At 58.9% G+C, this 26,141-nt stretch overlaps 1 protein-coding gene across 2 annotated transcripts in view; it reads right to left on the minus strand.

The window, feature by feature from the left end:
- Positions 1 to 628: 628 nt before the first annotated feature.
- TAFA5 (TAFA chemokine like family member 5) overlaps positions 629 to 26,141 on the minus strand; it is a 190,837-nt gene continuing 165,324 nt past the window's right edge. For both annotated transcript variants that reach the window (XM_087868606.1, XM_045815515.2), the window contains exon 4: positions 629 to 2,639. In XM_087868606.1, coding sequence (XP_087724732.1) covers positions 2,631 to 2,639 — 9 coding nt within the window. In that variant the 3' untranslated portion in view covers positions 629 to 2,630. The remainder of the gene's footprint in view (positions 2,640 to 26,141) is intronic.

Here is a 26,141-nt window from a genome sequence, read left to right on the forward strand (position 1 = left end):
GTTGCGGCAGCGCGACCCAGCCCGTCCTGACTGATAGACCTCTGGCTCTGGTTGGAGGCCATCACGCTTATTCGTACAAACCCTGGCGGTCATGAAGCTCATTATCCTTTTCTCTAGCTTCATGGTGTGTGTATTTCCCTGCAACGCACCCAGAAGACTGGGGAACAGTGACGTCGGGCCCACAGGCTGTGCAAGCAGCTCTCAGGTGGCCGAGCCTCCCGGGAGCTCCTGCTTGAACCACGTTTCCTCCCTGTGGACAGACGCCACTCGGGCACCTCCAGCTTGTCCTTCCTCTGCATGGACGGAGGAAGGAGGCGTGGGGGCCCCTGTCCTGGTCACGCTGGCCTGCCCCATCTGTGCTCTGACGGCAGAGCCCAAAACCGCCCAGTGAGGTTCTGCTGTTGGGGTTCTGCTTCTCTGTGTCCAGGACTTGGCCTCTGTGTGGGAGGGGGTGGGCGCTCACACACAGGGCGATGGAGGCCCCCAAGTAGCTGGGGGCCGGGCGCTGCCCACCCGCCAGGGCCGGGCTTCTGGGAGCACCTGGGCAGGCCCGGGAAGGAGGTCCTGGCCAGCCACGCCTGCTACGGCCCCCTCCCAGGACACCCCAGCCCGTGAACAAAAGCCATGCTTACCAAAGGATTTTTTCTTTATTTTCATAATTTAGCTGAATCAACACAAAATTGAATACTGTAAAACAAGGAAAAAACGCTATAACATCTTAAACCTCCAGCGTCTGCCTCTGAAGGGGTCTCCACTTGCCGTGGGAAGACACAGGCCCAGGGAGGCGGCAGAGACCCTCCCGCGGCCGCCGCCGCCTCGTCCGCGCTGGGAACCCAGCGGCCGCCATGTCTCTCCCTCCAGGACACTCAGACTTCTGCACGTGTGGTGACAGGAAAGGTAAATTAAATACTCATGGAACTCGAAACGGGTCTTAAATAAATGGGTCTTCTCTCCTATCTTTAGTCTATGGGTTGCTGGGACAGCTTCTATATACTTATTATTTTTTTTTTCTTTCTTTTTTTTTTTAGTAGCATTGAACTAGCATAGCGTGCCTGTTAATTGGACCATCAGGTAGTATAGTTTGGCACAGACTCGGGAGGATGAAGGGACCCCGGGGGACGACGGCCCGGCCCGGGGGATGGAGACGCGGAATTGTCCCTTGCTCGTCGGACCCGGTGACCCCGTGCTCCAGGGAGGGCGCGGGAAGGTCAGGCACCTGCCGTGCTCCGCGGGGCAGCCCGCCCCAGCGACTCGGCCACCCGACGTGAAGACGGAGAGGGCACGGGACATCAACTGGGAGAGGAGGTCGGCGGCAGCGGCCTCAGGATCTGCCCATGGGGGAGGGTCGGGAAAAGGGACACGACATCCGTCAGAAGAGGTGTGACCGACAAATCGCACACCGGGTCTTCACCGAGCCGGGCCCGAGGCGGGTGAAGACGCCCACCTCCCCACGGGCACCCGCCGCAGCTCCCGTGGCCTCAGGCGCGTCCTTGGCTGCCGTCCCCAGCGTCCTGCCCTTCCGCGCCCGGCTCCCCCTGCGCCCACCCCAGAGCCCTTCAGAGACACCAGCGCTCCGCCCGCCGTGCGGGCTGGCCGGGGGCTACCACATTAATTGTTAAATAGGATTTTCTACAAATATACAACATATAAAAACTGTTAAATATATAACTTTAGGCTTTGCAAAATACATTTAATGATCTCTTTCAAACAAGTGTTACTTTAGGTTTCTTTAATTTGCTTTCTGGAGCTAAATGGTGTGTCGGAGCAGACAGCAGTCACGGGAGACCCACATGCTCTTGGCGAAATACTGGATTATCCCACTATCAGAAATGAGCTGTAGAGAGGCGTGTCTAACTGGTTAAAACAGAAAGTGATTTTAGTCGGTCAAGTCCATCTAAGCACAGAGGAGTAGGCTGTGTGCGGCGGTCTGTGTTCCCGGCGAGGGGCGCTGCGCGGGGTCTGTGTGGGGCATCGCCGGCCGGGCCGTGGGGCAGCCGCGGTGTCCTCCGCCGGCTCGGCCCCTCTCAGCGTGCCCCGCAGTGTCCGTGGAGGCGACGCCTCTGCCGGGGCCACCCTCCGCGCCCCACCGGGGCTGCCGGCATGTCTCTGCCCCCGCGTCCCCCCGTCGAGCCCAGGGACTCTGACGGCGAGGGCGAGTCCAAGTTAAAATAGATTTTGCTCTTTGGTCTATCGAGTATACTGAAAGGGTACGAAAATAAAAGTGATTCGGACAGTCTGGGGCACAAGGAGAGGCCACTTCTGTGCCCGAGGGCTGGTCCTCCCCCGGGCCCGGCGCTGTCCTCCTCTCCCGGGCTGGCCAGGCTGCAGACCCCTGCGGCCGCCACCTCGTCCTCCTCGGAGAGCACAGCCCAGGCCGTGGCCAGGGAGGGCGGGTGAGGCCAGGCTCCCACGGACGCCCGGTGTGTCCCAGGCCAGACTCCTCGCTGCGGCGGACACACTCAGTTCAGGATGCCAAGGACGCGGGCTGTCCTTGACAGGCTACAGAGAGACGGAGGGTGGGCGGATGGCGGAGAACAGGTGGAGCCCACGGCGGACAGAGGACCGTGGCTGAGGTGTGGACTCTCCAGGGAGCCAAGGCCACTCCCGGGGCCCCACTGGGGCTGCGTTTGTCAGGAGACCTGAGGAACAGAGAGAAGATAGTGTCAGCCCCACAGACACCAAGGGTCCTACTGGAAACGGACAAGCCCGGACATGTCCCGCAGGCTGGCCTAGCGCATGGGGCAGAGCGCATCCCAGAGGCCGGTCCTCATCCCTCCGCCGACTCAGGCCGGCACACCTGCTCAAGGACATGACCCTACACTTCAGGTCTACACCGGCCACAGGGAGTGGCTCCGGGAAGCACGGCCCTTCCTCTGTGTCCCCGGTGGGGGCCCGGGCTCATGCCCTGAGCACTGCTGGCTCAGGGCACCAGCGATGTGTCCTCCGCCCTGTGCTGGACAGCGGTTTGGCTCTGAGTCCCGCCCACCTGTTTCCCTAACACCGTCTCGCGCTGTACCATGTACACAGCAGGTGCTGCATAATTGCACGGTGACAAGCGATGGGAATGTATGTGTCACATCCCTGTGGAGCCCCCAGGAGGCCACAGAGGTGGGGTGGCATGCACATCCCTGGTTGATGAGGCCCGTGCATCCCAGAGTCCCAGGAAACCACGGCCACGAAGTGTGGCATGATGGTCCCAAGCCACAGCTCTGGGGCGGGGGACAATCCCACCCTTAAAAGAACGAAGGCAGAAAGGTGGGGGGCATGGTTGGCGCAGACCAGCACAGCCTCACCCCACAGGGCCCCATGACCAGCAGCCTGTCACACCAAGACCCCACGAGGCTCCTGTCTCACTTGTCCTTCCAGGTGGCCCCAGTCCGGGGCAGGGCCCTGGGGGCCAGATGAGTTTCAGGATCCCTGGGGCTTGGGTCAGGCGTGCAAGGGATGCCCCGACCCCCGTGCAGACTCCCCACAGGGGCCCCCAGTCAGGGGAGAGGAAAGTATCATGGGGGCTGGTCTCCCCACATGTGGCAGAAATGGAACACAGCATGGGGGTGGGCCTGTCCTTGGCAGGTGGCAGCCCAGGTCAGCCTCCTCTCGCTGTGCGCTGGCAAATCCCACCTCCAGCTGGTCCCCATCTGCACCCCATTTGGCGTGAGCTCCCCAGCCCCGTGGCTCTCACCACGCTCCCAACCAACCCTGCCCATGCCACAGGCCCCCGTCCACCCATGCTGGCCTCACCATGGCCCCTCCGCCTTCTCTCACTTTCTCGGTCCCACCAAGTTGGGTGTTAGCCATCCTGCTGCCTGGGCCTCTGCCCCCAGGTCTCCCCGCAGAGGGGGCCCACCCCAATGGTGTCCCCTGGAGCTGTTCATGGGGCAGTTCTGCTCATGCCTCACTGGTCTTCTCCAGAGGGCCAGCTCAGGCAGTCTGGACGCCTGGATCCACGGAGCTGCCCCGGCACAGATGAGGCCTTCTCCCGGGGACGGCCGGCTGCACTTGTCACCCTCAGCCCCCTGGGCACCGCTGAACAGCAGAGCCCTCCACAGCACCCAGCTCCCCCGCAGTGACCCTATTCTCCACCCGACGCCAGGCTCGCTCGTCTTCTCTGATGAAGGCCGAGGCCAGAAGAGGGAGGACCTGTGTCCAGCCCATGAGCCGCTGAGGGTGGGCTGCTTGCTTCTAGCGAAGCGTCTAAGCCCAGACAGAGCGCTGAGCCTCCCTCCACCCACGACCCCGACTGCCAGCAAGCTCCGGGATCGCAGCGCTTCCTGCCAGTAAAGCCGAGATCCAGCCCCCTGCCCCCTGCCCCACAGGCAGAATGGAGTCAGCTGTGGGGCCTGCATGCGCCGGGACCGCACGATGAAGGGGATACGACGGAGGTGCCTGTCGACCCAGACGCACACGCAGAGCTGGGCTCCCGTCCCAAAGACGCCGTGGAGCCCGGATGGGGGGCTGGTACCGACCAGGAGCCCTCACCCTTGAGAATCGGCCAAGCCCGTGGGGCCAGTGCAGCCTTGGGCTACCCATGTGCGTCGTCCCACCGTGGCCCGGACAGCGGAGGGGGGTGTGGCGGGGGCGAGCGGGGAGGCCACTGGCCCCGAGCACCTCAGCAGCCACGCTGGCCCTGGGGAACCCCCCCCGCCCGCAGTCCGCCTGTGCAGGATCTCGAGGACCGTGGCTCCTCGGGGATGTGACTCGACAAGATGGCCGGGGGTGTCTGAAAGCTTCAGAAACCCAACCCTGAAAGCGCAGAGGTCCCTACTCGCTGGCGTCCGGTCACAAGATTCACTCTGTTCCCTAAAGCTGTTCTGGGAGCTGCTCCTCTGTCTCGGTTCTTTAGTGACTGGTCTCTGCACTTTCTAGAAAGGAATAACGAGACAGGTCTTAAAGCAACACGCCCCCCAAGATCTGAGCCACAGTTCACTCCCTGCACCCTGGACGCTGGCCCCAGGGCCACCCGTGGCTCCCCACTCCCGTCAGATCCAGACCCCCCAGCACTCAGCCTCTCCTTATGGGGGCTCTGTCCGACACCCCCTTCCTCCACCTGAAGCCCCCTCAGGGTCTGGCTGTGGTCACCTCCCCTGAGGAGCCCGCCTGTGCTTGCGGCCTCCGGGTGCCCCTGTCACAGACACTCAGGACACCTCCCTGCATCCTGGCTCCGTGGGGAGTGTGGCCCATCCCTGAGCTAGGCCTGTGGGGACAGCATGAGCCAGGGGCTCCCAGGCACTGGCAGCCCAGACCACAGGCCATGCCCGTCCACACGCGTTTATCGGGTCCCGTAGAAAATGCGAGACAGCCCCTCCCCGACCGCTCCGACTCCTGGCCACAGACAGGGGCTCCCACAGCAGAATTCACCCTCTTGCAGTCTGAGGCCGGCATCTGAGAGCGAGGCGCCGGCGAGGGGGATCCTTCACGGAGTCGGCCCTGGGCCGCTCTGCCCGTTCTGGATGCCGTCAACCACTGGGCTCCCTGGCTCACAGCTGCATCTGTCCTGCACCTGTCACACGGCCCTCCTTTGTCCCCAACCTCCCCCTGGTCTCTCTTACAAGGACACCTGTCACTGGATTTAGAGCCCAGCCAGGTCCAGAGCAGCCCCATCTCAAAACCCTTAGCTTGCTCACATCTGCAAAGACCCCATTCCCCTCAAAGGCTTCACTGACCGTTCCAAGTGGCCACATCATTCTGGGGGTTACCATTCAACCCAGTCCAGCCCATCTGGGCTTTCCTTTCTTCAGGGCTGACCAGCTGCCCCAACTCAGCCCGTGGACCCTGATCCTGACTCTGGTCCACACCCTCCACCTCCAGCCGCCCCGAGCTTAGCAAAGGCCCCACTGTGCGCTCTGTGCCCAGCCCAAGAAGGCGGCTTGGTGGGACCCCCACCCGGCCTGGACCCCGCACGCCCACCGGTCCCGGATCCCTCCCCGCGCTGCCCGGAGTGCATGGGGGCCCTGCCCCCACCTGTGCAGCCAGGTCAGGGAGGGCAGGGGCAGCCCCTCCAGCACATTCACGCACGGGCCCCCACGGGGCTAACCAAGGAAGGACGCACCGACTTGACTCTTCTCTGTTTCTGGAATTGTACAGACCGCACTCCCCGGTGACAGGGGAACGAGAGAAGAACAGAACACAAAAACAAAAATCCACCTACACTTCATTTCCAGACAGAGGTAAATATTTTGAAAATTCCAGCCTATTTCCTTCCCTCTCCGGCAGCGTGTGCCCGCGGACAGGGCGGGTCCCGTACCGGTGGCCACGCACACGTCCTTGGGGCGGCCCGCTGCCCAGCTGCATCTGTCTCCCGCCTTTGTTACACCAGACACACGAGGTTGTTTTCACGCAGTGAGCACCGCGAGCTTTCCTCTGGGTTCCCCACCACTGCTTCCAGCAACGCGGTCGCTGCATACGTTCTAGCAGTTTCTTAGAGCCACGGATTCCAGCACATCTGGCATCAGGGTCTGGATTCTCCTGGGTGTAACAGGGCCAGAGCAGGGACTGCGGTGCCGGCTTCCTGGGCGGGGCCGCAGTGATGGTGACGCTCGGGGAGTGACCCAGCCCCCCCAGCCCGCCACGAGCCCACCACGAGCCCGCCACAGGCCTGACCCCGGAACCCTGTCTTTTCTCAGATCCTCCCCCTCGCGACGCACTCACAAGGTGCTAATTTCCATATGATCCACGCGGCAGGGGCTGCGGCAGCTCCTGAGAAATGCCGACTTCCGCGGGGCTGGAGGAGGAATCCCTCAGGGTCCCCAGCAACACTGGCCCCTCGCCGGTCTCCACAGCGGCCACTCTCCTGGGACACGGGGGACACCTGGCATCTCGAGCTTCCGTTATGAAGCATCATCTCCTCCTGCATTGCTCGCCACGCCCACGGCCCTCCCCACAGGCTGGGAGGGGGACCCCGCGGGACAGCGCTGCCCTGGGGGCCGTACCCCGTGCCGGGGGAGCCAGTGCACCAGTCCCCCGCTCCAGGAGCGCAGGCCGTGCAGCCTGACTCATGTCCTGTAATCCCCCCAGGACGCCGCCTCTCTCCCCACACCCCCACCCCTGCTAGCGCCCAGACACCTGACCTCACCTGCACGGTCATTCATTCACTCATTCTGCGGATTTCAACAGCAGCGGCACCCCCTTCCCCCCGCCCCGGGAACAGAACCACAGGAGGCTCAGGGCCCTTGTGGAGTGCTTCCCAAACTGGGAGGTCCCAGTGGCCGTGGGGTGATGCTGGGCCTGCCCACGGGGAAGGGAGGTGCCTCCGTCAGGCCCCACGTCCACCAGCACATGGAGCCGGCTCCACGTCAGGGTCAGAGCTCCAGGGGGCCAGCTGCTCCCGTGGACAGTGAGCTGGGGTGCTGCATGGCCGGGACACACCCTCTCCCCAGCCCCCACTTCCTCAAGGAAGGACAGGAATCGGGTTTCCCAGCCACGGAGACCAGGAGGGGGTGACAGTCCTCCTCGGGGGCCTGGGGGTGGTCAGTGCTGGTGTCCTGGCCAAGGCTTCCAGAGCATCCTGCCCAGACACTGAGCCGTGGTCCCAGGCACAGACGGAGTGCAGCGTCCATGGCAGCCCCGGGCCTGCCCACTGGCACTGGGGCCAGGCAGCTGCTGGACAGGGTGTCCCGGGGCAGGACCACCAGGACAACGGCAGGTGGATGCCTGGCCACCGGGGATGCTGGTGGGGCAGCGGGAACAGGGCCTGGGAACCCACGGATGCAGGGGGCATGTGGTGGTCTCAGGAACCAGGCATCTGCTGCCCAGCCGCCCTCCCCCACGTGGGGCCTTGACGACACAGCCATCACCAGCGGGGGGAAGCACGTCCTCCCCAAAGTTCCTGCCACTCGCTCACTCACTAACCATGGATTTCAGATAACGCAGCCCCTGGCCTCCAGCATTTCCAAGTGCAGATATTTTAATTAGCAAAATCGCTCTGAATAGTCCGGGAACCCAGGAAACTGTAGCAAAGTCACACTGAGCCCCAGGCAGAGGGGCAGCCGGCCGCCCTGTGTGGTGTAAGCCCGGGGCCCTGCTGGGGAAAGTGTCCCGGGAGGTGAGAGCCTGCGGTGGCGGGGGGCAGGTCCTGCCCGAGGGTGAGGCCACGTCTGACTTGCACCTGGCGTTCCCCGCCCCCCCCCCCCGATCTTGTACAGACACGTGGTTCCGTGAAGCCGGCCTGTCTCCCCTGAGGCTGGGCCTCGTGTCCTCTGAGACAGGACCTGGGCAGCAAGCTCTTCTCTCCTGGCTGGCGGGCCGTGTTCTGGAGGATTCTGAGGCCCTTCACAGGCTTGGTGCAAAGGCTGCTGTGTGTGACTCACAGCGATGGCCCTACTGCAGGAGGGAAGCCCAGGGGCATGAGCCCAGGACCTGGGGTGCTGTCTGCACCCCCAGACCCCCCTCCACCTGTAAGCCTTTGCAGCTCCATGGTCCCCACCCCCAGCTGTTCGCACACCAAAGCCTGTCCTGTGTCCGCATCTGTCTGTGCCGACTTCTGTGGACCCACCGGCTTCTCAGCAGGCGTGCCCAGCACTGGCCCCCACCTTGTCCCAGAGGACCCTCGGCCCCCAGCCGCTCCTCCCTGTCTTCCTCTGCATACCTGGCCTCCCACTTTCTGCTGCTGGGCAGACCATGGGACAGACACCAAGCACGGCAGAGCTGACGTGTCCCCAGGCGCCTGTCTGCTCGGGCCGGGCTTCCCCAGCAAAGCCCAACCCACACTGGACAGAGGAGCCCTGAGGCCGGCGCATCGGACAGACGCAGACGCAGGTCTGGCTTCCATCCTCAGTGTCCAGCTGTCCCCTTCCTCCTGCCTCGAGGCCCAGGGCAGGACAGCATGGACAGGGTGTGCTGCAGGAGGCAGAGCCTGGGTCCTGCTTCCCCGGCATCCGCCTGACCCCCAGGAAGGGACGCCCAGGCCACAGTTCCTCCCCAGGCCTGGTGACAGGGACTCACGCTTGCCGTCCGACCTGCGGCAACAGGGTCCAGTGGGGCCTGGAGGCAGGGTCCTCACTGGTGCTGGCAGAAGCCAGCAGAGCCCTTCCGGCCCCGGGGAGGCAGACGCACCTGCAGCTTGGGAACCTTCGGTGGCGGCCCATCTTGGGGCCCGTGCCAGCCACCGCAGCTCCACGGAAACCGACGGTGTGCGGGCCTCTGCCCCAGGAGGGACGCTGCTGCCCGGCTTCACTGGCCTCCGGCCCCCTTCACAGGAACACTGGCTTCTGTCACATCCTGACGTTGGCCGGCCCACCCAGGGGACGCGGGGAAGCCCTCCTGCGACCTGGCGGGTGCCCCTCACCTGTGGACCGCACGGCTGGGCTCCCGCAACAACAAATGTGAGGTGAGTCACACCCGCGTGAGGGGCCACCACCAGCTCAGAGACACGCTCAGCCTGTGTCCCCCGGCTTGGAGGGACCGTGAGGGCCATCTGACGCTCAGGCTGAGGGGACAGTCCCTGTGGATATCCCTGCCTCTCGAGAGCACGCCCTCGCTGGGGGACCCCTTGTCACCTGTACACAGCCCCTGGGTCAGCGGTCAGCAGGTGGGGTCCCTCCAGCCACGACCCCGTCTCCCTGGGGGAGGGTCCTGCGTGGGCGGTTCCTGTGGCCCGTCGGCCCCAGGAGGACCCGGCCAACGCTGGACACCTGCCTGCCTGCGATGGCGCTGGGGGCATCCCGGGGGTCCCTACCCAGGGGGTCGTTCCGCCCGCCCTGGAAAGCACGTGTTCTCCACGACGGCAGGCGGGCTTCTCTCAGTACTTGGACGCTACAAAGCAGTGTTTGAAAAACAAAACAAAACTTCCCAGCCTCTGTGAGTCCAACGAGGGCTGTTCTCTGTTCCTCATTAAAAGCTCGTGTGTGATGTTAGGTCGGGACAAGTGTTCTGTAGGAAGGAGCACGTTGTTCTGGATCGAGAGTCCTGAACAAAAGGTCCTAATAAACAGCAGACACATGGGCCCCGTGAGACGCGGAGGTGACGGCAGGCTGCTCTGACAGGCTCAGGACGACGAGAGCCGTTGCCATGGGAAAGATAAAGACAGAAGCAGGGAAGAAGCTTCTGGAAAGGCTATGCATCACCCCACCTGTGTCCTGTCATCCGTGTGGCTTCTTCTCTGGGACCAGTCCCTGAGACTGTGTGGCCGGTCCACGTGCGAGGAAGCCCGGACCGCACGTCCTCCCCAAACCCGAGCTCACAAGAGTGGCTGGAATGGCCGTGGTCTGCGGTCGGGTTTTTCAGAAAGACAAATCAAACAGCGTGACGTGGCCTAGGGCAGCTCCCTCTGGTAACCCGGCGAGTTCACGATCTCAGACAAGACCCCGCGCCCCCTCCTCTGACCTCTGAGCAGCACGGGTGCGTCTGGGCCGGGGGGCCTGCTCAAATCACCCCCAGAGTTTGCTCACTTGGTCCGCGCCCCCGTCCATCTGTCCTCCCGGCGTGTGACTCACTGCCTCCTGGGCTGACTCTGTGGGTACGGGGCTGGATGTGCAGTCCCGCTGGACGCGAGGTCTTGGCCCCGGCCTCTCGTGGGGACGGGGCTCCAGCGCTGGCCTGGGGGGCCCGGCCATGGGGATGGGAGCAGGTGGCCTTCCCAATGCCCTCAGATGACAGGCTCGGAGGTCCCTCCTGATCCAGCCCTAGAATAAGGCTGGACCAGCAGCCACCCCATGGGTCTTGGGGCCACGGCCAGGCCACTGCTTCCCAGGGCCTCTTAGTGCCAGGTGAGGGCTCACGTTCAGGGTCCCAACGCTGTTCCGCCACATATGATCTGGACATCCTGGTCACTTCACCGCTGCCTGCCTCAGTGTCCCTGAGTAAACACTTCCCCAGCTCAGGGGTTCCCGTTCATAAACTGTTCGAGCAGGTCTGAAGTAGAGCCAGCACCATGCACGAGTCTCTAACACTGAAAACGAGACAGTGTGAGGCTTTAGGTCCTCCGCATGGGCGGCGAAGAGCCCGGGTCCAGCGCACAGGGGCCTCAGCCAGCTCTCTGGCCGTGTGTGCACGTTGCTCCCGCCTCCTCATCTGGAGTGGGGTGGGGGAGGTCCGCGGGCTGTTTCAAGGCTCGAAGGGGAGGACCCATCCCTGGACCAGGCTCTGCCGTCCAGGGCAACTCCCGCCATTTGTGGAGAAGGCACCGGGGGTCCTGCCCCCCGGCCACGGGTCCGTGCACTCCCAAGCATCTGCAGAACCAGGCCGGATGCTGTGGGGTCCTCACGGTGAAACAAGGGTGGTTGGGAAGCTGCCAGGCTCCGCTGCTCGGCCCACGGCAGAAAGGCAGAACCCAGGAGGCACTCCTGACCGGGAATGGCCGGGACGAACTGTCCCAAGAAGATGCTAACAGCCCGGCCGGGTCAGCCTGGGGCCCCCAGGCCCGTTCCTGGAACAGCCCCTGCGTTAGAGTGGGGCTCAGCGGCTCACACCCCATGGAATTTTCCAGGTTCAGGTCCTGCTCACGACGCAGGCTCCCGTCCCCCGACGAGCATCCCTCCCTTCGGGAGAGTGGAGGCAGGGTCTCCCCACGGTGCTGGCGGGAGGAGGTGCCTTTGCCGTTACGCTGGGGTCAGTGGGCCCGTGGCAGGTGGGCCAGTATTCATGCCACGCCGGGCTCCCCCCACAGGGCTACTGCTTCATGGAAGCCACACAAATCGCCCAGCAAAGGAAGCTCCGTTGCCCCGAATTACCAATTGTTTGCTGAGATGGAGCGTGGAGTTAATTCTGGGACCTGGGTCATTCCCGCAAACGCCAGCATGCAGGTCCGTCCCCCGAACATACACAATGTGTGTCACAGCTTCGATGGCCTGCGTGCTCCTGACTGGGATGGATGACCACACGGCAGTCGTGCCCCGCGCGCCCAGGCTCCGAAGGGCGGGGCTCGCGGTCGCCGGCCCAGAGACGACACCACCCCCGCTGCCTCGCGGAGCTGCAGGAGAATCCCGCGTGCAATGTTGGTGGGCGAAGCGCTTTGTGAACGCTCACATGTGCGACTCTCGCTCTGACAGAGGGCGTGACTCTGCCCACCGCCCCCCAGAGGGTATTTACCCAAGGCCTCGGGGGGAGGAAGCCATGGGTGGGACAGGGGCTGGACTTGGCCGCAATCCGGCCGCCCTGGGCCTCCACCTTCTGTCTGTCCGGGGGTCTGACCTCCCTGGTCGTCCTGCAGCCTGGAGAGCCAGGGAGGGTCTCGTGGATAGGCCTCGGGGGCCTCAGCGCCAAGTCCTGGCGGCTTGATTCTTCACCAGGCATAGGAGCCCCTGGGTTGGTAGGGTGAGGAGGGAGGGTCGCCCCCCCCCCCACCGTGGAACAGGTGCCCCTCCCCACCAGGCCCTGCCCAGCATCTCCTGGCACTTCTGAGGGCAGCCGGAGGGCACGGCCGGCCCGGGAGCCGAGGTCGTGGGCTCCGAGCAGCCTCGAAGCCAGGCCAGGCCTGGCAGAGCAGGAGCTGAGCAGGTGACTAGAGCAAGGAGCCAGGCCCTGCTGTGTGTTGTCACCCCCAGAGCACAGGACAGGCCTGAGGAGCCAACGGGAGCGGCCGGGCGACCCCAGGGCCCACGTCCTCAGTCTACAAGCCCGTACGCCATCCAGCTTTCCCCGGGTGTGAGCAGACGGGCCGCGAGATGAGCTGCTCGCTGAGCGGGTTAGGGTCCAGCAAGAGGTGGGAGGACGGCCAGCGGCCCGCGCGAGGGAGGGAACGCACTGAATTGCAAAGTCGGCACGTTGGGTGATAATACGACTCCCACTTGCAGAACAGACCGGGCGGTCCAGGGACAGGCATGGACGCAGGGTCCCCGCGCTGGCGGATTCGGCACTCGCCTGCCCAGGGCACGGACTGCGGCCACAGCGCATGAAGGGCCTGAACCACACGGGGAGTGAAGGGCGGCGTGCGTGTGAATACTGGGGTGATAGCACGAGAGAGGGGCAGGACCCAGGAAATCAGGACAGGGAGGACGGGCAGCAAGCACGCTGGGCGCGAGCGGAGCCACCACAGGCCCCTCCCCCCACACCTGTCTGACCGTGGGTCCTTGTTGCTGCTACTGTGTCCAGCTCAGCCCTGCCCATGACCTCATGGCCTCCCTGCGCCCACCCCTTGCGCCCCGCTGGTCACCTTCAGCCCTCTGCCTGCAGGAGGACCGACTGGCCTCCATCCTCCCTAAAGTCTCGTGTGTGTTTGCAACGGCCCAGCTTGCCAGGTGGCTTTTCCAAAGGGCGTGTTGACAACTGCAGGACAGACCTCACTGCCTGGATTTCTGTCCTCTCTGTCCCCGCCCCAAGGCAGCGCCGGTTTTGAAGTCCGTCCCTTGGCTGAGCTAATCCAGGGCAGGTGCCCGCCAGCACCACCCTGGACCCCAGCCAGCATCAGAGCAGCCACGGCCACCTGCCGCCACAGCAGACCCGTGGCCCACGTTCACAGGCGCGCGGGATCAAGGGGACGCAGAGACGACAGGTGGGCGGGAGGTGCTCTTCAAAGACGGCACCAGAAACGCTCCGGCGGACACTGTGCCATCCGCAGTGGCGAGGGCGGGCCCCGCGTGCTCAGGGAGCTCAGGATCAAACCCCTCTCCCAGTCCCCTTCCTGGGTCCACTTCCAGGGAAGGTGGCCATTCACGGTGGGGAGGTCACCTCTGTGCGGTGTGTCTGCGCCTCTGAGCTGGACCAGGTGCTGCCTGCACCGGCACGGAGCCCTGCCAGGCCGCTGTCCGTCCGGGAGCCAAGGACCAGGTGGAAGACTGGCCACGAGGACAGCCCATCTTCCCGTCTGCTCGCGGCAGCTTCACCACGATCGGGGGCCCACATCACACAGTCACGCTTCCAGAGCGTGGAGGCCATGCCTTTGTGTAGCCAACGCCTCAGCCCGAGTGGAAGACTCGTCCCCAGGAGGAGCCCCGACCCGTCAGCGGTCACTGCCACCCCCCGCCAGCCCCCACGGCCCTCGGCAGACTTCCTGCCCCTATGGGGCTGCCTGTTCTAAACGTTTCCTGTACATGAATCACACTGCACGTGGCCTTTTGCGTCTGGCTTCTCGCCCTGTGTGCGATGCGTTCAGGGCTGGTCCACGCTGTGGCCTGCTGACAGTGGTACCGCTCATCAGCAGGTGGGCTCCGGGCCACTCCCACCTGCCGGCGGCTTTGCTTAGTGCCACGGTGATCCTGCATGCACGAGTTCTTGTGCGCACGTGGGCCGTCACGTCTCGCGGCTGGACACCCACGGTCCCACCAGGACAGCAACGGCTGGTCATGGGTGACTGCATGTTAACTTTGGAGCGACGGCCAGCCTGCCCTCCAGGGGGCCCAGGCATGTACTTCTGCTTCTCTTGATGCCTCTCCCCTGAGCACTTTCCAGAAAGATCGGCAAATCCACATTCTTACCCACACCCTTCGTGAGGCCTCGAAATGAGACCGGATGGAAACACCACCTTCGTGGGTCAGCCACCGCTCCCTGACCGCGAGTCTCTGTTCCTATTCCTTGGCTGTTTCCATTTGGAGTTTCAGGACCTCTCTACCCGTGGGCTATACTCCTCTCTGCCCGCGTGCCGTCCCTCCACCACGTGGTTCGGAACCAGCCGTGCTGCGTGGGCTCCAAAGATCCCGACCTTGTGACGTGGCCCTCTGTTTCCGGGAGGGCGGGTTTGGGAGATGGAGGTGAGTCAGGGCTGCCCGTGGGACACGGGGCCCAGCGTGGGCTCTCGGTCTGTGGCTGACTCAGAGCACGACTGGGCCCTCCGTGGCTCAGTGTCCTCGTCTGTAAGACGCGGACGACAGACGGCAGCTCCCGGCGGGAACAGCAGCTGAACAAGTGCCGTTGGCGTCGGGGAGTCCATGGTTACGCTGGGTTTCCCAGCCCTCTCCTCGGCCTGAACCCAGACACTCTCCCGCACTTTCTCCGCCGTCCCACGGTTTCAGGCGCCATAGTCCAGTCTGTAATCCCCCGGGAATTCAGGGTGGGACGTGGCTCCAACTTGAGTTGCCCCCAAAGATGAAGCCCCACCCGCTGCTGGGGACCCATCCCTTCCCCACCGGTCTGTGCCACTCGCTGCACCCCGCAGTCCATCCCCCCTGAGGCCGGGGTTCCACTCAGGGCCATGTGGTCTGCTCTGTGGAGCAGAAAGTAACAGCAGGAAGCCCAGCATTTTCTCAGGTTCTAAGTGGGTCCTCAGGACTTGGACAAACTCTGTCCCTGTATCAAGGACAAGGTGGGTACCCGGTGGGGGGCGGCCAGGGGCTCAGCCACTCACAAGCTTCCCCTGCACACCCAGGCGCCCACCAGCGGGACGTGGACACCGGGGAGGCCTCTGTCCCAAAGCCTTCCTACAACGTGACGGGTCTACACTCCCAGCTAAAACGTAAAACCACTTGTAGTGTTCCCAAAACTTCACCGGGGATCTGACTGAAACTGTATTAAACCTAAAAACTGTATCTGAAAGAAAAGACAACCGCACAGGGTCTGGGGACTCACTGACCTTATCGAAGTATGTGACCGCTTTCTTTTTATTTATTCAAATCTCTTTAATTTTCTCCTAGTAAGACTCTGCCATTATCTTTATACAGGTGATCAGCCTTTTCTTACGGAAGTGATTTCGAGTTTCCATACGTTTCCTGCTGTGTTTAGCGGAGACCTCGCCTCCCTTATTTACTCAGGTTTATTTTACTTACGTATTTTAATTAAACCATTACTCTTCTGAAACCTATTTGCCTGGAAGTGAGAACACAACTGACTTTTGTCGAGCCTCTCCTCCCTGGCCAGGTAGGCAAGTTTCTTCCTAAAGTCTGCCGGCGAGCTCACCTGTGTTCACCTTCAAAGTGACACATTCACCTGGCCGCTTATTTCGCGTCCTCGTGGGCAGGCTCGATGGACTTCCATTATTCTAGTCCGGATTTGGCAAACTCATGCTGCAAAGGGTCAGGGAATGCAGATTTCCAGCTTTGTGAGGTCTCTCCTGCAACTACCCAGCTCTGCATTGCAGCACCGACACATCCCTAGAGCGTCTGCAAGTGAGAGCACGGCTGTGTTCCAATAAAACTTTATTTATAAAGATAGGTGGGGGCCGGATTTAGCCATAGTTTGCTGGCCTCTGAACTAGAACATGACTTGTTTGTATCTACGAAAAATAATGGCTGAATACAGTAGAGAACTTTCTGTATTCATACTTGATCCAATTTAATAAACTCTTTAATTAGTTTCCAAGGCATTTCAGCTGCTCCTGCAGATTTTTGGAGGCACCTGTTTACCTCATCTGTAAGGAATAATGATTGTATTTTCTCATATCAAATAACGATGTGATTGCATTTGCCAGATCTTCCAAAAGGTCATCCCGGGGATGGCTGCAGGCCTGCGCATCCAGCATGCCTTGGTCCTGATGTGTACAGGGCAGGGGTCCAGCGATAAGGGCAATGTTGGCTTCATTTCAGGTGGACGTTAGGCTCCAGGGGGCCTGCCTTCTCCTCCAGGTTAACTTGGAGATCTGCTGGTCCTGATGCTGTTGCCTGATTGATATTTCCTTAGGAATATGTGTGGTGCCTGCCTGCTGCCTTTATCAACATCTGAATTAGAGCACATTTTTATCTGATCATCCTTTGGGGTCAGTCATCCTTCCCGATTCTGAAATACTAAAAATGTATTTTTCTTTCTTACATAAATCTACTTTTGTGTTGTTTTAAGGACCGCAGGATTCAGTGAACCGTTACTTTATGCAGGTATGGGTGACACTTGTCCCAATCACGCCTGCACATTCCAGGGAGCAGGGATTCCCCAGATGTAGCCATAACCTCAAAGCAATGTGAGGTACGCGGGGGACTCAAGGGCACTTTGCTGAACCAGTCCAGTGCCTGGCACAGTACCAGACCCATGTCACAGACTTGGAGTCTTTGTGGAACACAGTGTTTCCATGTGTGCTCTCCTACCCTTAGGGAGACTTCCAGCATCGGCATTTCGCTAGTCCCTAAATTGAACTGGGCAATTTTCCAGTATTTGGGGAAAGGACACCTGCACATTAATATTTTCAAGACTGTGCCTGTTAAGCCATTTCCGTCCGGGATTTCTACTGGAGGATGTTAACATCTTTCTACTCCTTAGTTATGGTGGTAATTTTTACCCCAGAAAATCACATATGTGATGAAACCCTGCAGATATAGTGACTGTTACACTAGCCATGCATGCACTCTTGAATGATCTGAGACCCCAGTACAGGCTGGTTTTCCCTCCTTCCTATCAGATTTCTTTCTTTTTTTTTTTTAAAGATTTTATTTATTTATTCAACAGAGATAGAGACAGCCAGCGAGAGAGGGAACACAAGCAGGGGGAGTGGGAGAGGAAGAAGCAGGCTCCTAGCGGAGGAGCCTGATGTGGGGCTCGATCCCATAACGCCGGGATCACGCCCTGAGCCGAAGGCAGACGCTTAACCACTGTGCCACCCAGGCGCCCCAGATTTTTTTTTTTTAATATTTTATATATTTATTTGACACAGAGACAGACAGCGAGAGAGGGAACACAAGCAGGGGGAGTGGGAGAGGAAGAAGCAGGCTCCTAGTGGAGCACGGAGCCTGATGCGGTGCTTGATCCCAGGACCCTGGGATCATGACCTGAGCTGAAGGCAGATGCTTAACAACTGAGCCACCCAGGCGCCCCCAGATTTATTTTCTAACAAAAAAATTTGCACATGACAGAGGTCAGAGGGCATTTTTATGGTTTTGCCAGACACACAGTGAATGATCACGTCCACGTCTCTCTTTTAAAAGTTCACTAATGGGGCGCCTGGGTGGCTCAGATGGTAGACCATCCGACTCCTGATTTCAGCTCAGGTCGTGATGTCAGGGTGAATGGATTGAGCCCTACGTCAGGTCTGAGCTCAGCACAGAGTCTGCTTGAGATTCTCTCCCTCGCCCTCCGTCCCTCCCCCCACCCTGCATGCAGGGGTGCACTCTCTCTTTCAAATAAATAAAATCTTTTTAAAAAAAGTTCACTAATATTCCTGTTTCGTGTTTAGTCTCTTTCTCTTCTCCTTTTGAGGGTGGCTTTTCCATAGCTTAGGCTTTTTATTTTCATTCTAAAATAAAGTTATTTAAAGACATGCGTATACCCAAGTCCATATTTCACTGTGCCTGTAAAGACACTGTGTGTTCTTCTCATAACATGCAGAATGCAATTCAACAATGAAGACACGTGGAGTCTATCATCCAGGACGTGCTGGCTTTGCTCTGATGGTGTTAGCGTTCTGACCCCTTCAATCCTAAGGCAGCCCTAGGAGGCCAGGAGCACCATTCTGCCCATTTTACAGATGTCGACACTGAGGCATGGAGAGCCAGGTGACAGGTGCTCCACCAGCAGACTGACTTCAGACCCCACACACTGCTGCACGAGCATGACTCCACACCTTATTTGACCACCACATTGTGGGAAGGTACTGGCTGCTAAGGTTATCGTTATTATTATTTTTTGTTACATCTTAAATATAATGTAAAATCCTGGAAAAGAAGGTTGCCACATTTCTCTTCTATGCAAGTTTGAATCATGACTTGGATTACGGATTCTTCTGCACAGATTTCATAAATGACGGGAAATTAGAAGCAGCCTGTTTGTACGTTAAAATGTTCAATACGTAGATGCAAAATCAGTCATGATACATTTGTTATTCAGAAGATCTATGTCCTGGTTCTTTTAATTGTTGTTATCAGTGGTTTTTTTTTTTTACTTGACCTTATTAATGCAGACTTAAGGGTTGTTTAAATTTCAAACTAAAAAGTGTGCTCCCAATCATTTTGTTAATTTGCAATTGAGCTCGCTTCATATAAATGGAGCTAATTCGTGCATAGAGGTTTCTGTGACACTTCCACTACTGTGAACTGTAACGTACCAATGTATGTCAAAGATCATATGCACTCGTATGATCTTACATGTATCAATATATGACCTGTTGTTCCAAGTTAATCATTTTACCTATTGATTTCCTTTTCCTCTCCTTGGCCTGGTATACCTTGATTGATTCTTTGCTTTAAAACTTTTCGTTTATAGAGATGCCCTTAGAAAACAACATATATTTGGCTATTTTAAAGGTCTGATTTACAGTCTCTGCTTTTCAGCAGTGGAGATTAACCCATTTACATTTATTGTCACCACTGGCACAGAAGTTCTATCCTAAGCAGGATATGCCCCGTCTTGATTTCCGGTTATGCTCCTTTCATGGATCATTTCTTCATGCACACACATAGCATTTCACCTGTTTTCTCTTCTGCCATGGTTTGAAGAAATCATGTTCTTATTTCCATTAGTGGCGGCCTTTCTGTTAATCAAATGTACTCTTAATGATTAAGCCATTTCTCTAATGACTTAAGTCATTATGGCTCCTTCTACTACACAAATAGACATTAAGTGGCTCTTCTCTTCCTCAGCAGCTGCTCCCCCACCTCAGCCTTTATTAACGTAGCCAGAGGTTACAAATCAGTTTACTATTACACAGAAGGCGTTTTTCACAATAAACACAGCATGTTACATAACACGTTATGGATTTTGTGTTCAGTGTTCTAACCAGAATCACAGGAATGATATTTACATTTAGCTCCATATATTTCTTGGTATCAATAGTCACCATGATTCTTTTCGTCTATGACCTTTTCCATCATCAGCCCCTGATTTTTATTTCTTTGATTGGCTTGAGATTATCTTTCTTTTTTTTTTTTTTTTCAGGAAAGCTTTGTGGGTGGTACAATTTCTAAATCCTTGCAAATCTAAAACTGTGTTTTTTAGTCCTTTGGTGTGAAAAACAACTAAAAGTAGGATTGAATTCGTAAGTGAAAGCATTTTTCAGCCGAATCCCTGGCTGTGATCCTTCCTTTCCTTCTGGTCCAGAGGGCGGCTGTCTGTGCCTTCATAGCTTCTGTGGATTCCTGTCTTCTTGTCTGAATTTCATTTCCCCAATTTAACCTGGATTGTGATGAGGCAGCTTTCTTTCATTCTTTCAAATCAAACACGCCCACGGGGTGTGTGGGTCGTGAAGCTGTTCTCTTGTTTTTAATTGGGGGTTTTCTTTCTGGTCCTATTCTCATCCTAACCTGATTATCCCTCCCATCCTGGTCACGGTGGTTTTGCTCCAGAGCACTCACTTTTTCAGATTAGGTATCTGCCCTCTGTCCTCCACACCTACCAACTTTTTTCTCTCTGACTCTATTTCTTTGCTTTCTCCAACGGTCCCTTGGCTGAAGACTCGCCCACATCACTGTGTTGCTTTTCTGCAGGGACAGTTCCTTCGTTTGCAGCTTCCAGTACATATCTCAATTCCACTCATATTTTGGGTATCTTAGTATCTGTTCCTCAGGTCACCTAGCAAACCCCCGGATGCTTGCCTTTGCCCCAGCTTGTCCTTTCTCTGTGGCTCCTGGCTCCCGGGTCACAGAAGTCACAGACCCTTGTAGCTCTCTGATACCAACAAGCAGATGCTCTCCAGACGTCTCCCCTGTCTATGGCAGAGGACTTTCAGAGCTAACTCTGCCTTTAATCCTTCAGAAAGTATTCCTTCCCATAGTGTGCATTTTCCCACAGGCTCATGTTTGAACTTTGGCTCTGATGCTTTTTTAATCCCCTTTAAACAGGCAGAGTCCCATCGGGGGCTGGAATGAGCCAACAGGCCCCACAGTGAGCAAGTCTTCATCCTTCGTCTCAGCTCCCGGGGGTGTGGGAAGCCCTGCCCCTCCAGGCTGGCCTGGAAGGTCTGGATGTGCAGGGACCCTGAATCTTCATGTGACCCCCAACAGGCTCTCAAGTGGGAGAGGGGGTGGCTCCCAGGAGTATCTTATCTCCCTTGGGAGGTCAGGAGCTCTGCCTTGGCTGGACATTCTCTTGAGAATGGAAAACGAAGTGGGTAATACAGGCCCCTGTGTGCCCCAGTCACCTTGTTGCTTCCTCCTGCCCACTGGAGGGGCTCTTCCTGCTAACTCTGCCCCTTCCCGTGAAGCACACCTCCGCCCACCACCTTCTCTCCTGCCATGGTGCTGGGAGTCAAGTCTCCGCAGTGGGACAGGGCGAGCTCCTGCTGGTCAGACCCCACCTCTGCCTGCTGCCTTCCCGGTCAGTGCGGCAGCGTCCAGGCCCTGAGGTCAGGCCCAGGCACAAGGAGGAAGTCTCAGCCTCCTTCTGCATCTCTGGAGGTCTTCATCACTGCTGGGGTTCACACAGTAAAGCAGTGGCATGCCAAGAAGGTGCCTCCCATCCACCTGTGACACGCCCACCGGGATGTTACCAAACCTCTGCATGTGTTTCTTTTCTTTGAGTCACAATGTGATTGCCAGTTGTTCTCATTTCCAAAAATATTTGGAATTGGAAGCTGGGCAGAGGCTGTGTGGCTGGCATAAGAGGTCCACAGTCGTATTAATCCAGAACACCAGGCCACGTCTTTACAGACTTGGTGGAAGGACCAGACTGTTCCTCTCTCCTCCAAGTGTCAGACCAGCTTGTTTCCTCACGGCAGGGAATGCCATGGTTGTGGGGAGGAGGGACACTACCTCCCCAACTCACCCGGTCCTATGACAACTGAAGGCACATGGGCTGTGACGACGCACAGTGAGATGCAGCCAGAATTCAAACAAAATGGAGAGACGCAGTAACACAACCAGCTCTCTGGGGCTTTCCTGGACGGGCAGGGGGCTTCCCGGAGAGGGCCATGGGAGTGGTTTCTTCCAGATGCAGCCACTGGGGATGTGAACACTCCGAATGCTCCGGGAGGGGCCACACAAGGAAAACAGCAACACTTTTACCCTCACAGAGACTCCCCTGGTCTTTCATAAACTGTTCTTTCCCTTTCCTACCACCCCAAGGACCTGTGAGGCCAGCCGGGGGGCACTCTTATGTCTTCCATGGGTAAGGAAACTGAGGCCACCCACGTGTGCACCAGAACTGTCACCCCGTGGGCAGGGACACAATCCCAACCAGGAAGTGGAGACGGCAGCCCCAGCGTGGGGCTTGTCATGGTGCAGGGTGCTGCAGGTGCGCTCACTCACCACACCTGGCAAGGCTGAGCTCTGTGCTCTGGCTCGGGGCTGGGGGAGGACACGAGGGGGGACCCATGCCAGAACCCAGCGATGGTGACGCGGGCATTGATACTACCCAGGACCTGCATCACCCAGTGTATCTCGAGTCTAATGGGGAGTTGACATTTCAAGTCATTTGGGTTGAGACACAAATCCTACTATTTCATTTTTAAAGACTCATCTCTAATAAACGTCCATGCCAAATGCCCTATTTCTTTCCCCATGCCATGTGCAAACACGGCTGGGAAGGGGGCCCTGCTCCCGAGTGCTCCCAAGCGCAGCGGAGCTGGGCTGAGAGCAGCCGCCAGACCCCAGCACATGGAGGACAGAGCACAAAAACACAGCAACAGAGACAGGCTCAGTGTGACCGGAACCTGGGGCGTGAGGGGCAGGCCGGGACACGGGCAGTGCACACAACCACCCACCCACCTCATGTGGATGCAGAACCGCGCTGGACGGGGAAAGATCTAGCCCTGGCGGCATCTGCGTTGTACGCGTGACCGGCTTCCTGCTTACGTGACCCTCCTTTTCACAGCACAGATGATGGGCTGTTTACCTTCGTCCTTTACAAGGAAACACACCCCTGAGCAATATCATCTGGAAGATCGTAAGGACTTATGAAACCACTAGGAAAAACATGTTTTTGACCACTTTGCCAGTATTTCTGCCCAATAAGCTCATGAAACCTGGAATCAGAGAACAGAATTAACTCTAACAGCTCCTCTGGGAACTCGGGATCACTCTGAACTTTCTCCATCCTTCTCAAACACTCACTGTTGACAAGGTGACCGCCTCCTGCTCGCGGGATCACAGGGACCCCCTTGACTTCTGGCGCAGCAGGAGTGCTCTTGGCAAAGGGACACGGCAGGGGGGTCCACGGCAGGCACTGGACCACCATGGAGGGCTGGTGGGCTGGCGGAGACGGGCAGCATGGTGGCGGCAGCCCGCCTGCTCGCTCCAGAATGGCTGTCCCATTCAGCGGGTCGCTCTTTGAAGGTTCCCCTACAGGGGCACACACTGTCCCAGACTTTCCTTAGGACCGCTGAGCTCTGGGGCCATTTGACCTTTTCAGACTCCAGACCACCACCCCGAGGATGGGCTGTGGGACATGGGTGCCTGGCCAGAGCCCCTGGTGGCGGGCATTCTCTTCCGTTCATTCAGGAAACACTTCTGACCTTGCATCTAAGCAATGGCCATGTGTGCAAGTGCAAAAGGCACCGCGAGCTGCCCCTCCAGGGAATCTCGGGGTGTCCATCAGCGGTCCAAGGGCCAAGGGCTGCAAATGTTTCATCCCTGCATCCCCAGCATCCAACATGGAGGCAGAAAGGACGGGGTGGCCGGGAACAGTGTTGGGGGAGGGGAGGGGGTGCTGATCATGGGACCCAGCTGCCCACGCAGGGCCAAGGGGACGGCAGGACTCAGCCTCCCAGGCCCCACGTGGGGGCCTGTCCCCTACCCCGACCCTGACGTGGTCCACTCGGCAGGCTGATGTCGTATCTACAGCATCAGGAACACCCACCCCCAGGTGGCAGGCTCGCCCCAGGACCACGGGCTTCTCCACTGCCCACGTTCCCTCCCAATTCAACCATTTGCCATTTATGTATTTAAAATGATTCAAAGAGCAACTGCTTTAACGAAAACGGAGACTAACACGGCGTCATTACCATGAAAAGCTGCCGGCACGGGATGCCTCCCGTCACGAAATTGGCCAAAAGTGCCCACGGAAATCACGCGAGCTTGGTCAAACCGATTTTTTGTTTCTGGGCTCATTTCTGCCGAGAACATGAAGAATGTCACCGCTCATGATCCTTGCTGATGCCACGCCGGCCGTATACGTTTTGTGTTTACGCACGGAATCTATTAAAACGTCCAGCTATTACCGTGGTGATGAATAGCGGTGATTCAGAGAACACAAAATGGACCGCAGACAGGGATCAGAGTAATGACTCGGTATTTTTCACTGTTTGTGCAGAAGAAGGAATTAGCGAGGTGCAGGCACCGAGCTACCTTGGGGTAAGTCCCCGCCATCTGCTCTGCCTCCCTCCACACTAATCCTAGAAACACGACAAAAGCCTTTAGTCCTTGGGAGGGCATCTATTCACTGCGGGGCTCCTTGGAGGGCAGGTGGGAGGGGCTGGTTTGGGCTGGAGTCTGCCCCAGGGTCCGCCCTCCTCCCCTCTTCTCCGGGGCGGGTTTCCTCACCAGCCCTGCCGCTGTGCCTCCTCCTGGTCTCAAATGCCTTTCTCCCCGGCACCCCTGGTCCGTGCTCTGTGCACCGTCCGGGCGCCAGTGGACCCGCCACCAACACCATCCTATCAAGGTCCACATGACTGATGGACAGCACCGCTGGCCCCTCTGACCCCAATATCCGCAGGTGGCAGGGGTGGCCGCAAGCGTCAGATGGGAGGGACGAGGTCTGTCAAGGACCCTCCCTGGGAAAGGCAGGCAGACCCTAGGAGCAGGGGCTGGGGCTGTGTGTCCAGGACCTCTGGTCTCCTCCTCAGGAGTCCTGTCTCTGCGTCCCCCCGAAGCCCCACCTGGCATCAGCTGCAGGAACAGAGAACCCTGAACAGACGTCAGAAAGCACGTCCCCATGGACGCCTGCAGAGTGGGATGGGCTCGGCAACACGCCCCCGCCACATGGATTCATACAGAAAATCTCCAGCTGAAAATCCTTTGTCCATGAGAGGCAAATCCAAGATCCCTCCCATTCTCGAGCCAAGATGTGTAATGTGTTCCACAAGTGCTGGATTGTTTGCTAATTCCCTCCACTGGGGCCCAGAGTCCAAGCAGGTGCTTCTCACGCAGCAGCAGGTGGGCTGGGAGATATCGGACAGGGCCCCGCGTCCCCTCACGGATGATGAGAGGTGTCCGAGGCCCCAGCCTTGCCCCCTGTACCCGCCTTCGATCCCTGCACCCTGCTGACCTGCACCTCCTACCTCGAGGCCCATGTCCTGAGTGCCCGCCAAGGTGCCGTCTCCTGCATCCCAAGTCCCCGGACAGGGGCCGAGGTGGGACATGGCCCGAGGTGGGACATGGCCCGATCTGCTCTGCAGGTACCTGGATGAACGGAGCCCAGACTCCCCCTCTGCCGCCAGCCCTCCGTCTCCGTGGCCTGGACCTGGAACAGCTCAGAGGAGTCCCAGAGCGTGTTCCAGTGAGGCCGGCCTGGGGCAAGGTCTGCAGGGGGAAGCCCAGTCTACATGGCAGGAGCCCCAGGAGGGGAACGTGGCCAATGAGCTGTCCCCCGAGGCTGGGCAGAGCCTGAGGGGCGGGGGGCTCTGCTGGGGTCTGGGACAGCTGCCTGGCCGGATGATGGAAACCCCAGCAGAGCCTCAGGGACCACTGTCTCCCTGTTCCCCACTGAGACAAGGGAAAACCTGCCATGAGGCAGCCAGTTGTGGCCTCTGGCCAGCAAAGCCCCACGGCGCCTCACTCGCGGCCCAGAGTCATTTTTCTTTTATTGGTTTTCAGAATGAGCCACAGAACGGCAGCTGAGGCTCGGCTCTGTAATAAAAGCTTCTAATTGCTGGGATGGCTCACTCGAGATCAGAGACAGACCCAAGGCCCCCAAACACCTCCAGGAGGCACTGTCTGCCGGAGCTCACAGCTGGCGGGGGGTCTGCTGCGCCCTGGAGCCCTGGCTCATGACACGGACGAGCAGCGTGCCGCTTCACGCTGGGGACATGGCCTGCGGAGCCGTGCTTGGTGGCGGGCTGGCCCGGGCATCGCTCAGAACCTGCCGGCTGGTGCGATGGGAGAGCAGGCCTCCAGCCGCCCGCAGAGCCAGGCTGGGAGCACAGCGTCTGGGGGGCACGACACACTGTGCCCAACATTCCCAGAAGTCCCAGAGTTCGGGAGTGAAGGAGCTGCTGGCGGCCGTGAGCATGGAGAGAGGTGTGTTCCCAGCAGCAGACCGCGGTTGGAGGACACACGGGGAGATAGAAAACTGGGGCACATGCCTGCCAGGCGCTGCAGAGGCCCCCAAGGCCACCCGTGTCAGCAAGGCTACGGGAGGGTCCTGTGGGAGGGGGCCCGGGGGGACCAAGGGTCTCCTTGCAGAGAACAGGGGGGCATGCACAGTGCACACCGGCTGGCCACTCAGTGGTGGATTTCACTTGCCAGGATGTACCTGGACTTGCCTCC

This window comes from Ursus americanus, chromosome 17, assembly GCF_024610735.1.
Source record: "Ursus americanus isolate L20-20 chromosome 17, mUrsAme1.1.p, whole genome shotgun sequence".
In the NCBI taxonomy this organism is placed as follows: domain Eukaryota; kingdom Metazoa; phylum Chordata; class Mammalia; order Carnivora; family Ursidae; genus Ursus; species Ursus americanus.